Source organism: Echinops telfairi, unplaced genomic scaffold, assembly GCF_000313985.2.
Source record: "Echinops telfairi isolate 266 unplaced genomic scaffold, ASM31398v2 ScPeMD7_23;HRSCAF=83, whole genome shotgun sequence".
Lineage (NCBI taxonomy): Eukaryota > Metazoa > Chordata > Mammalia > Afrosoricida > Tenrecidae > Echinops > Echinops telfairi.
The window spans coordinates 6,303,330-6,316,094 of NW_022103920.1; the positions used below are offsets into that span (position 1 = coordinate 6,303,330).

At 56.0% G+C, this 12,765-nt stretch overlaps 1 protein-coding gene across 1 annotated transcript in view; it reads left to right on the forward strand.

Moving 5' to 3' along the window:
* The window catches only part of DENND2A (DENN domain containing 2A), a 36,854-nt gene that overhangs the window by 12,272 nt on the left and 11,817 nt on the right, over nt 1-12,765 (forward strand). Inside the window, exons 5-11 of the mRNA XM_004714030.2 lie at nt 419-616; nt 990-1,083; nt 1,380-1,430; nt 2,033-2,220; nt 4,021-4,130; nt 4,851-4,920; nt 11,263-11,340. Of these exons, the coding sequence (XP_004714087.1) occupies nt 419-616; nt 990-1,083; nt 1,380-1,430; nt 2,033-2,220; nt 4,021-4,130; nt 4,851-4,920; nt 11,263-11,340 (789 nt within the window). The remainder of the gene's footprint in view (nt 1-418; nt 617-989; nt 1,084-1,379; nt 1,431-2,032; nt 2,221-4,020; nt 4,131-4,850; nt 4,921-11,262; nt 11,341-12,765) is intronic.

Here is a 12,765-nt window from a genome sequence, read left to right on the forward strand (position 1 = left end):
GCGCGGTGCGTGTCTACAGGACAGAGCTTCGCGAAGCTGAGGAAGTCCACGGCAGCCAAGGCAGGAAGAAAGCCCGGATCCGCCACTGCTCACTCGGAGACACAACCCACCATGCACCCTCACGGGAACCGCAGCAGCAGCACGCGTGATGAACCTGCCGCCCGGGACTGCCTTCCCTCTTCAGCTGTGACCTGGCACATACCAGAGCGAAACGCCGCAGGCCCTGCACCATCCCCACCAGCCCTGCTTTTTTGGAGCCTGTGGTCTTAGCCGCTGTGTCCACGAGTTTCGTCCAGCATGGCCATCTACCCAGCATGATGTCCTTCTCACGTGTCCTGATGACAGACCCAAAGGGGCCACCCCCCCACACCCCCGCTCCCTGCTGTGCCGCTCACACGCATGCCCTCTCCCCCTCCAGGCCCTGGTCAAGCCCATGTTCTTACGGCACGGCTCCGAGAGGAGCAGCTTCAAGCCACTGGACACGCGGAAGCCGAGCCGGGACGGGACTGTGTCGCCTTCCCGGGTCAGCCCCCCATCCACTCCCAGCAGCCCCGACGACACCTTCTTCAACCTTGGGGATGCGCAGAACGGCCGCAGGAAGAGGAAGATCCCCAAGGTGACCTCTCTGCCGCAGGCCGAAGGTGGCATTGTCCCCCAGCCATCCTCCCTTCCCTGTGGGCCCTGTCCCACTCTAACCGGTGCCAGCGTGCACCGAGACTTGCCACTGTGATGCTGCTGAACCTCAGCTCAGTGCACTCCAGAGCCTCCCCTGTGGCTGCTCCCCAGACTCCTCGTCACCCAGACGGGGCAGTGACAGGGCACCCACCCCTCAGCCATCCCAGGGATGCCCAGAGGGCTGGCACATCCTTTGGGGCTGATGACCGCAGGCAGAAAAGAAATCCTAAAAGCTGCCCGCTGCGAAGTGTCCCTCCGCCATGGGGACGCTGGCCATGGGGAGGCCCTGCCAACGCTTCCCCTACACTCTGCAGCTGGTGCTCCGTATCAACGCTGTGTACGAGGCCCGACGGGGGAAGAAACACGTCAAGAGGCTGTCCCAGTCGGCAGAGAGCAGCTCCGGGAAAGGTAGGCCTGCCCCCACACAAGGAGGGATGCACGGTGCCTGCCATTGCATCTGTCTGGGGCCTCTCCCAGCCGCCGACCCGGGCACTGTCCTCTGACTGGCAGTTGTCGATGCCCAGCACCGTCCCCCATCACTTGACACGGCTGCCACCTTAGCGAGGGCCTACTGAGCTTGGACGTGCACGGGCCGGGCAGAGAGGTGGTGACCCAGGTGCCTCTGAAGCAGACAGCAGGGCCCCGGGAGGGTCCGCAGTGTCCATGGCCCTCTGTCACCTCTCTGCGTCTTGTCTCTGTTCCAGTGACGGATGAGAACAGCGAGTCAGACAGCGACGCCGAGGAGAAGCTGGAAGGTGAGGGCAGGGTGCCTCGGGTGCTCCTGGGGGCCACACTGTCCCCGAGCCAGCCCCCTCAGCTTGCCATGTGGGCCCTCAGCAGTGTGATTTGCCAGGGTCCGTGCGTGTGGGACCCTGAGGTTCTAAAGCCCCTGGGAGCTGTGCCAGGGCTCTGAGGGGGGCCGCGTGTCAGAGGGGACTGTCTCCACCCTCACGAGTGTTGTCCAGACACACAGGCATGCTGGGCGGGCATTGTCAGCAAGATTGTCACCAAGCTTCCCTCTCCAGATGGCCTGTGGCCGTGCCTGCCCCATCGTCCAGCCAAGTGGTAGCGGGGCAGGGGTGGGGGTGGGGGTTCTGCGCAGCGCCCCCTGACAGCGAGGCTACAACGCTAGATCTAGGGGCCATGCCAGCTGCTCCCAGCTCATGGGGAAACCCCAAACCCAGACACAGCACAGAGCACCCACTAGAAGGTTTCCCAGGAAGCAGCCGGCCTCGCCTTTCTCCCGCAGAGCGGCTGGTGGGTTTGAACCACCGGCCTTGTGATTAGCGGCCAAGTGCCTAACCCACAGCACCACCAGGGGCTCAGATAAAGGGTGGCTCTGCTCTGCTCTCTGCAGCTCACAGCCAGCGCCTGGTCCACGTGCGGGCCCGCCTGAAGCAGGCCCCCCGCTGCCCCCCGCTGGACCGGAGGCTGCTGGAGCCCCCGGAGCGGCAGCTCTTCGAGTACTTCGTGGTGGTGTCGCTGCACAGGAAGCAGGCGGGGGCCGCCTACGCGCCCGAGCTCACGCAGCAGTTTCCACTGAAGGTAAGGACCCCGGGGACGGCCCCACAGGTGGCGGCTGCGGCCCGTTGGGTCCGTCCTGACTTACTGCGGCCTGTGAGGGAGCAGTGCTGCCCACAGGGTCGCCCAGGCTGTCATCTTGACGGGGGCAGACTGCCAGGCCTCTCTCACGCTGGGCAGCGGTGCAGCTGGGCGGGCTGTTCCACCAGCAGCAGCAGAGCGTGTGACCCAAGTGCGACGTGAAGATTGCCGTTGCCGGGATGCGGGCAGGCGCGGGGGCCAGTGCAGTGAGGCTAGAAGAGGGGCCCCCAGCCTCTGTCTCCCTAGCTTTGTATCTAGCCACACCCCTCCCCCTCCAATGGGGCTCCCCCGTGTCCGTGTACCTGCCGGAGCCTGCTGTGTCCCAACAGGGCGCTCGGCCTGGAGCTATGACTTCCCCTGCTGTGAACTCAACACACACACAAAACACACACACGCAGACAAGCATACAAAGGCACTGCAGTGATTCCTACTCGTAACAGCCCTCCAGGACTGGGTAGAACGCCCCTCATGGGTTTCTGAGACCGTAATGCTTTACAGTGGAAAGTTTCATCATTCTCCCGTGGAAAGACTGGCGGTTTTGAACTGCTGACCTTGCAGTTAGCAGCCCAACATGTAACCAGTACACCACCAGGGCTCCTCAGGGTGCCTGGGATTCAGGGGTACACAGGACAGCCGGGCAGGCAAACAGGTAAGCTGAGAGGCAGAGACTCTGTCCCTCTGTCCGGCCCTAGGGTCACAGAGCTGGACAAGATGTGCCCCAGGCCCTGTGCTGGGAGCGTGGTGGCAGAGACACAGAGGTGACAGTTGTCCTCTGGCTTCAACACCGACTGTGTGGACAGGGACCCGTCCCATCCCATGTCAGGGCTTGTTCCCTGTCCAGTCTGAGAAGGCCCGGAGTCCCCTCTAGCTGTGGCACCCAGGGACTCTGAAGGCCCTTGAACCCGTGTGCTCACTGCTGTTGTTAGTACTGTGAGTCAGCTCCACCCACAGCCCAGACCTGCGCCGTCCGCACGATGGATCTAAAGTTGGAGCTCATTGTTGCAGCCCCTCTCTTTGCCGCTGCCCCTCCACTTTCCCGAGCATGACGTCCTTCTCAGGGACTGGCCTAGAGGGCACAAGACCTTGGCATCCCACCCCCCTGCCTCTGGGGAGAGGAGCGCCGTGGTCGCCCTGCCGCCCAGACAGGTTGGCCCCTGGTACTTCGAGTTTTCTTCGCGGTCACTGACATTCCGCTGCATCCATTCTCCTCATCCCTCCCTGCTCACCAGCTCTCAGACAACTCAGTCTATTGGAAACACTGGCCTGGGGCAGACACACCTGAGGCTGCCAGGTGGCATCTTTGCTCGGTAACACTGCGGCCAGTTGACCCAGTGCCATTTGGCCCTCTGTCTTCATGAGTGCTGGTCATGAATCGGAGGGTGCTTCCAGAGTTGGGGACATGCTCTGCCAGGGGCCCAGTGCAGGGACCCAGGGGCTCTGCTGTCCAGGTGGCCATTCCCGGGTTCTGGTGTGGCCCAGCAAGTCAGGCAGGCAGCAGAAGAGCCCTGGTGTGCTCACTGGCTAAGTGCCAGTGGAAAGATGAGGCTGTGGTGAATAGGTAGTCCTTGGAAACCCTTGGGGCACTCTGCTGCGGGCCACAGCAGGGTCACTAGGAGTCAGGCATCGACATCTTCCGATAAAGCAGACTGGGTTTGGGGGCGGACCCTAGGGACCTGGAGGGTGTGCCAGTGGCCCGCTCCCAGCCCAGGAGTCTCCCGGCATCTCTCCTCCTCTTCCCTGCAGCTGGAAAGGTCCTTCAAGTTCCTGCAGGCAGCTGAGGACCAGCTGAAGGCCATCCCTCAGTTCTGCTTCCCCGACGCCAAGGACTGGGCCCCCGTCCAGGAGTTCACCAGGTATGTCGACTGCCCCCCAACCCCAACCCGAACCGGGAAAAGAAGGGGGCGTCCCCGCCCCACCACAGACACAGAAACTGGGATGGGGGCTGCCTCTCTCCCACTGCAGAAAGGAGACAGGAGTGGAGGTTACCCTCTTCCCCCCACTGAGACAGACAGGAGTGGGGGCTTGGTGACAGCTCTGCCCATTGTCCCTGATGGGCCAGGCCAGGAGGAAATTGGGGGTAGGTGGGGCCATGTGAGTGTAAGGGGCAGTTATGAGGCTGGTCTTCGCCTGGGGCGGCCTATGTTTTCACCCCTAGGGTTCGGGCCTGCCTGCCTGCTCCAGCTGTTCCCCAAACCCAGCTGGCTGCACCCCGAGGTTGGCCAGGGCCAGTGGCTGATGAGACCCTGGAGGTCAGCCCAGTGTCTTTAGGACAGTCTGAGCCCCTGGCAGAGCCTGGGGTGGGGCTCTGGGGGCAGGGCCGAGGGGCCCAGTACTGTTCTGCTTGTCGTCTGCTTCTCACAGCCACTCCCTGGCTCGGGAAGCCCACTGAGGCCCCCCTCAGCCACAGGCCCTCTCTCTTCCGTGCCCAGCAGGCTCAGGCAGGCGCTTTGTGCTGGGGCAGACTTCTGTGGGTGAAGAGAGGCATCCCTCGCTTCCTCAGGGATGCAGTGCCACAGTCTATCTGCCCTGCCCTGGCGGCGACTGGGCCTCCTCAGGCTCCTTTCCCTCCGCAGCGAGACGTTCTCCTTTGTGCTGACCGGGGAAGACGGGAGCCGTCGGTTCGGGTACTGCCGCAGGCTGCTGGTGAGTGGCACGGGAGGAGCCTGCAGGCGCCCCTGGGGCTGGGGCTCCCAGGGCCCTGCCTCAGAAGAAAGGCGTGGCAACCTCCCAGAACACCAGCCATCGGCAACTTGTGGGGTCACCGTGAGACAGCTTGAACCCCACGGTGGCTGGTGGGGGCTGTTGTCTCCTGGGGAAGAATTGCTTTCTCCACATTTCCCCATCAAAGGGGAGACAACCTCCTCTTCCCTCAAAACCTCCTTCATGAGAAAACTGGCCACTTATACCCTGAAGGCATTAGGTCAGGCCACATGTGTGCTCCGGCCGACGGTGCTGTCATGGCTCAGGACACGGGTCACTCTAGGGTACAGTGAAATGGCCACTTGAGGACCTTTGCATCCTTTTCAATGCCTGGTCTTGACACCCTGCCACCAGGACAAACCTTTCCCACCAAGTGCATGGGAGTTTGAGAGTATAGTGCTGCGCGGGCACGCAGTAGGTGCTGGGGAAACGTGCTGAGGCTGTCATGGAAGCTGTTAGGTGGGATAACCCTCTGTTGACCGAAAATGGCTTCAGCACTAAGCGATGGAGATTGATTTTCTTTGGGATTTGAAAACTAGCTCAGAAGTCAGTTTCCAAAAGGGCTCGTGGGCAAGTTAGGCTTCCGTCGTTTTCTGGTTCTGTCGGAGGTTAAGCACCTAGTATGGGCACCTTCCTGGTGGCACAGTGTGTTAGGCCTTAGGCTGCTAACCCCAAGATCAGAAGTTCAAACCCACCAGCTGCTCTTTGAGGGAAGGACCGGGTTGTGTGCCCCATAAAGATTTACAACCTGGGAAGTCATTTGTAGGGTCGACTGGACAGCAGTGCCGTGGGGTTTGGTTTGCCGGGCATCACACCCTGGGCTCGAGTGGGCACTTTGGGGATGAAGTGGGGAGAAGAGAGTCCCCAACAAATCATCACAGGTCCGGTAGGCACAATTGTTCAGCGATAATAGGTAAAGGTTATTGTGAAGTTATAGAAAGCATGAGAGTCAAATAATGGAGTCAGACACAATTCATGCATGCTCACCCCAGCCCCGCTTGGTGGTCCTCATGGGGGGAGCCCGGCCAGAGAGCAGGAGAGAGCCTCCGGGAGCGAGGACCGGGGAGAGCCTCTATTGCAGCGGGGCAGAGTCTGGGTTCCTTGGATCCCATCTCGGGCTCTCTCCCTGGGTCTTTCCCATTGTTAATTGTCCTGTTCTTTTGCAATATCTGCCTGCAGTCTCTCTGATAATGGCCCCCTTTTCTTCTGGGCCTTGCTAGCTGAAGAGAAATCCACCTATCTCCTTTGCCTGTGAAAATATAAACAAATAGCCCCTCTCTTTGGGGTGTCATTAACCTGAAAAAGGAATTATGATTAAGATTGGGTAGCTTCTCCATCTCTTCCTTGTCCATCTTTCTCCATCAGCTTTACTCTGCAAAAACATGACATGGGGACCTGGGTCCCAAACGTGGTTTCCGTCCTCTTGGGATTTCTTAGGATTAGCTCTCTCTGTAGAAGTGAAAATGTGCTTATCTGCCCTAATTTTGTTACAATCTTTTAGTAAGGAGGAAATTTTGGGGGTTAAAATGACTAAATGAACTTTGTCACACATAAGATTCCTCTTCTCCCCCTTCTGTTTTAACAATTCAGATTTCAAAGCACTGCTAGCAATCTCAGTTAACTTGCTAGGCTTTGACCCAGTATAAGGACTAGTTAGACAGCCTTCATTGTTATATAAATTTTGGCTCCCAGCTCTCAGAGAATTAAGAGAGCTGACTAACTCAGGATGATTTGAAAGACTGAAAAAATTCTTAATGAATCTGTTCAGCTGTTCTTGAAGTAAATTACCAAACAGACATTTTTTCTCCATGTTTACCAATAAGGTTACAGGCTCTTTACACTGTATGATTTTACCTTCTTGCAATATTCTGATCTGGTTAACTTCTTTCATTCCCTCCATGCTGGCTGTAGGGGAAGTTAATGGGTGGGTCTTAAGCCCCCCTGAATGCCCTAAGGAAATGAACCCAAATCCAGATTTGCAAAACCTTTTCCCTTCAATTTCTAATTCCATTTGCTCTCACTATGCCCGAATTAAACCATAAAGCTCCTCATAAGAGGTTCCATCTTAAAACTCTGGCTCAAGGCATGGTAAACAGTGCTACGATGTGTCAATTCTTTGTAGGGAAGGTGCTAGAGCCAGTCAGGAGACTGTTCTCTGAGGCGTATATAATACACTACATGGATGACATTTTGATAGCTCCTCCTAACAGTGACATGCTGCAGAAGACTTATATGCGTGTCCGTGAAGCAGTCTCTCAGGCAGGATTTGTAATAGCTCCTGATAAGATTCAAACTACCAGTCCCCACTCCTATCTAGGGACAGTGATACATCGGACCACAATCATGCCACAGAGACTTGAGATTAGAAAAGACCATGTTAAGACATTGAATGATTTCCAGAAGCTTTTAGGAGAAATAAACTGGGTAAGACCCTACCTAGGAATCCTCACAGAGGAATTTAAATGTGGTATAAAGTTTGGGGGGTGAGGGGGGTGAACCAGCCCCCCCACCACTACTACCCACGGGTTCAGTAAGCACAATTGTACGGTTGAGATGTATATATATTATATTAAAGTCATCGAGAGCATGAGTGATAGGAGAGATATTACATTAATGCAGTCAGACACATTACATGGTAGCATTGCTCACCTCAGCCCGGCTTCGTGGTCCTCGTGGGGGGAACCCAGCCACGAGAGCAGGAGCAGCCTCCTCGGGGACCAAGAACTGGGGAGCGCTCTCTCTTTATTGCCAACCACACATTATATCACTTTAGGGGGACATGATTATAGAATCACACGTCACAGGAAGGGGCAGTACAATAGGCATGCACATTGTAGGAAGGGGATCTATGATAGGCATAAGCGTAACAGGATTGGGGATGAGCTAGGGGTGTGCCCATAGGAATGGGAAGGTCTAGGGGTATACATGTGACAAGATGGGCGGACCCTAGATTCATAATGGCAGCCTAACCTTGGTCATCCTTGAGCGGGTTTGACCTCTCTGGTGTCTCTTACAAGGAAACAGACAACTACTATCCTTATCAGAAGGGAGTGGACCCTACTTGTTGTGGGATAAACAGTGGTGTCTGCTTGGTCTAGACAGCTGATTAGCTCTTAGGGAGAATGACCCTTAATCTACTCCTGATGACCTCCAAGTGTACAGTCATTCTCAAGCAGCTAAGTCTGGCATATATTTGGGGGAGACAACTTGAGAGAAATCCTTCTGTTTCCCATACTTCAACATTTATTTGAAATATTAAAGGGGGACTCTCAGCTGAATAGTCCCAGAGAGCTCACCCCCGAGGCTCGCCTCGAGTTGTAGTTTGTGGAGGAGAGGCTCAGCGAGTGTGAGATCTCTCGAGTTGATCCTGACAAGCGCATACACCTTATTATTTTTCACATTCCAGTCACTCCCACTGCTATTTTGGCCCAAGAGGACAAGCCTCTCGAGTGGATACATTTAGGGAACACAGGTCCTAAGGTCATCTGGCCTTATTGGAAGCAAGTAGCCCAGCTAGTATCCAAAGGCAGGCGCCGTTGCTGACAGCTGTGTGGATTTGATCCGGCTGTCATAATTCTGCCTTACACTCCCGCTCAGGTGAGGCGCCTTTTAGAACTTGCCACGGATTTTCAGATAGCTCTACCGAATTTTGTGGAAAGCTAGATTGCCACTATCCTCCAGGGAGACTTTGGGGTTTTCTAAAACAAACTCCCTGGACCCTCAGCAAGGTTTTCTCACACAAGCCAATTGAAGGAGCCCCCACCTACTTCACAGACGGCTCCAGTAATGACATGGCAGCCTACTGGGGTCTCTCCTCTCATTCCTTCCAAACCTGTTACACCTCTGCTCAGAAAACAGAGATATTTGCTATCATTTTACTATTTGAAGATATGAGGCAGCCAATCAACATAATCGGTGACTCTGCTTACACAGTGCAAGTCTGTTCTTTCACTGAGACAGCAAAGTTGAAGATAGATCCACACTCTGACATCGGCAGATTATTCCTTACTTTACAGAACCAGATAAGAACACGCTCTCACCCTTTCTTCACGGGACACACAAGAGCACACGCACAATTACCGGGACCCATTTCCCTGGGAAATGCCAATGCAGACGTGCTAACACAATAGGCATTCACCACTCTAGCGCTCCCACAAGCGGAACATCAAAGATTACACAACAACGCTGCCAGCCTCAGGGATGGATACCACCTGACATGGGCGCAGGCCAGGCAGATCGTCAGAGAATGCCCTCACTGCCAGCATGCCTCACTCAGAGAAGGACTTCACGGGGTAAACCCACGTGGTGACCAATCGAATGCTATTTGGCAGATGGATGTCACTCACATCCCTTCATTTGGACGTCTAGGAGCTGTGCATGTTACTATAGACACCTTCTCAGGATTTTTATGGGCATCAGCCATGGCTAGCGAGTCCACAAAATATGTCATCAGCCACTTGCTGGCCTGCTTCGCTGTGATGGGCACTCGTACACACTTAAGGACAATGGCTCTGCCTTCACTAGCAAGAGATTCCACAATTTTTGCCAAGACGGGAATATTCATCACATAACAGGGATCCCTTACAACCCTCAGGGCCAAGCCCTCATTGAACGGGCACATGGCACACTGAAAACTCAATTATTTCAACAGAAGGGGGAAACGAAAGGTGAGACAGCACACAATAAACTCCACTTGGCCACATTGATTCTAAATGTCTTCTCACTTCCAAAAGATTCCCGTGTAACTAGGGCGGAGAAACACTTTCCCACCCCCACAGAGAAAACCAACCGGAGAAAATCTGTTGGAAGAACGATGACGGGGTGTGGACACCAGGCTTGCTGGTGACTAGGGGTAGAGGCGATGCTTATACTCTTTCAGATGGCGGAGAAAATAGATGGATCCCCCTTAGAAGAGTCCGACCACAGATGGAGAGGGACAGGGAAAAGGAAGGACCCACCTCGCCACTCTGACCCTGACTGTCCCAGTCGAGGAGATGGCAGCCCTCTCCTCGCCCCACATCCACTGTCTGGCCAGGCTCTTCCTGCCTTTGAAGTCGGGCACAGGTGCCTGTCTTGGGCTCTGTGTGTGTGTGTGGCTGTTGTTTCCAGGTGCCGTCAAGTCAGTTCAGACTCACAGTGACCGTGTGCACAACAGAACAAAACACTGCCCGTTCCTGCGCCCTCCTCACCACGGTGCTTATGTTTGGGCCCATTGCTGCAGCCACTGTGCCCCTTCATCTTTTTTACTGTCCCTCTACTTCACCAATGTGTGTACGAGTGGATACAGATACGTGTGTGTGCATGCTCAGTGAAGTGGCTCACGCAGTTGTGGTGGCTTCCAAGGCCGTGGATCAGGCATCAGGCTGGAGGCTCCTGCTGACTCGTGTGGATCCAGGGCACGCTGCTGGCTCGCATCCCAGGAACCAGGCGCCAGGGGCAGATCCTGCGAGTCAGAGGCAGGATGCAGAGTGAGCTTTGCCACAAAGCCCGTAAGAACAGGTGCAGGCCGTACCCCCGAGAAAACTGAGTGGTCTTTCAGCCCCCAGCCGCTCACCTCAGATAAGACCACAGTGTGAAGGATGATGGCGCAGGGTGGGCTAGGCCAGAGCCTGTTTGCCTCCACGGGTTTCCCAAAGCTGTGGTTTCTGGGACCCTCTGGCTCACAGCACTGCTGTCACAGAAACGCCACACGCGGGGCTTTCACAGAGATGCTCCTCCCTCCCTCGGACTCAGCGGCAGGAGGTGCAGGCTCCGTCTGCCCCGAGGTAGGGTCCCTGTCCTGGGGTCCTCGGGGATCTTGTGGCTGGCTGTCAACCCTCCTCCTCTCTGCTTTTGTGCTTCCTCTGCTCCTGATCTCATGAGATTGATGCAAAATGCACCCTGGCAGGTACCGCCTCATGAGCACAACAAGAAACCCCGTCCGAACTGGAATTCGACGGGAAACCAAACCAAGACACCAGACCCACAGCCGCCAGTGCACTGTGACTCAGGGACCCGCTCGGACAGAGAACTGCCCCTCGGGGTTTCTGAGCCGTCTCCAGACACGAGCAGCCGTCTGGTTCTGACCCCAGAGCAGCTGGGTTCAAACAGCTGACCTTTGGGTTTGCAGCCAGAGCTAACCTCTGCACCACCGGGCTCCTGCCACCACAGTGAGACAGGCTCGGGTCGAGGACACGTGTTTTGGTGGGTGGGGCGGGGGAGACATAGTTCAGTCCATGACAGCGGCCTGAGGGTGGGGTGGGGGGCAGCTAGTGACAGCAGGTTTTCCCTGTTTCTCTCCCGAAGCCCAGCGGCAAGGGGAAGCGCCTGCCCGAGGTCTACTGCATCGTCAGCCGCCTGGGCTGCTTCAGCCTCTTCTCCAAGGTGAGCAGGGCAGGGCCAGAGCACGGAGGAGGAGGACGGGCAGGTGGACAAGCCTGGGCAGAGATGGCAGACCCAGTTCCAGCCCTTGATGAAAAAAATCCACCTTCCTACATGCTTCCTCCCCTCCTCTCCTCTTGCCACTTTTCCGTGCCAAGTGCCAGACGGGGCAGAGGCACAAAGTGGGGGACGAGAGGAAGAGGGTCCCCCCAGGGGATGGGGGCATGTCATTCACTCTCCCTTTTATGAGTCTTGTCATTGTTTAAAAGGCCCTTCTGATTGTGTGCATGTTTAGGTGTGTGTTGTGTGTGTGTGCATGTGTCTTATGTGGTTGCATGTGCTGTGTGTGCCACATAGCTCATGTATATTGTGTGTGGCATGGATGCTGTGTGTGTCACATGTCTTGCGCATGTAGTGAGGGATGTGTGCTGTGTCCCATGCATGTATGCCATGCATATTTGTGTGTGCCATGTGCCTCATGCATGTGTGGGTCATGAACATGTGTGCGGTGTGCCTCATGCATGTGTGTGGACCATGTGCGTGTGTGCAGTGTGTCTCATGCATGTTGTGTGGACCGTGCATATGTGTGTGTGTGTTGTGTGAGTGTTGTTTCCGTGACATTCTAAGTTTATGAAAAATGGGGCACAATCAGGCTGTCCCCTCTGGAAAACAGCAGGACATCGACTGGCCACCTCGAATGAGCTCCCGCCCCCCAGCTCTGGGAGAATAGATGTTGTTGACAGTTGCGTCCAAGTCAGCTCCCACCAGCCCACAGCGACCTTGTGCACCACAGAATGACACACTGCCCGCCCTGCGCCGTCCTCCCAAGAGTAGCTGCAGTCATCACATTGGGGGCTTGGCAAAGACGAGTGGAAGGACCGTGGCTTCCAGAAGGACAAACAAAGCTGTGTGGAAAACAGGACCGCCAGAATCTTCCTCAAAAGTGAGGCTGGTGAGACTGCATCTCACAGACTTTGGACCTGGTAGCAGGAAAGACCGGTCCCTGGAAAAGGACAGCATGCTTGGCTCAGTAGAGGTCAGCGAACAAGGGTGAATGCTCTTCAAAAGCTGGATGACACAGCGGGTGCAGCAGCTGGCTCAAACAGAACCATCGTGAGCCTGGAGCAGGACTGGGCAGAGTCTGGCTCTGTTGTGCAGAGGGCCATTGGAAGTAGGAACTGCCTGACACCACAGCAGCTGCTCCGAGAGAGGGGTGTCCGTCTGCTCCCGTAACTCCCGTAACGGTGACAGCCTTGGAAACCCAGCCGAGCAGGTCTGCCTGTCCTGCAGGGAGCTGTGAGTTGGAACCGACGCCCTGGCCAGGGAGGGGGTTAATTTGTTTGGGACAGTGCGTGTGCAGCAGGGTCTCACTGTGGGGTGTGCATAGATGTGTCCATGTGTGTATGATCTATAACCTGATCTTTTGAA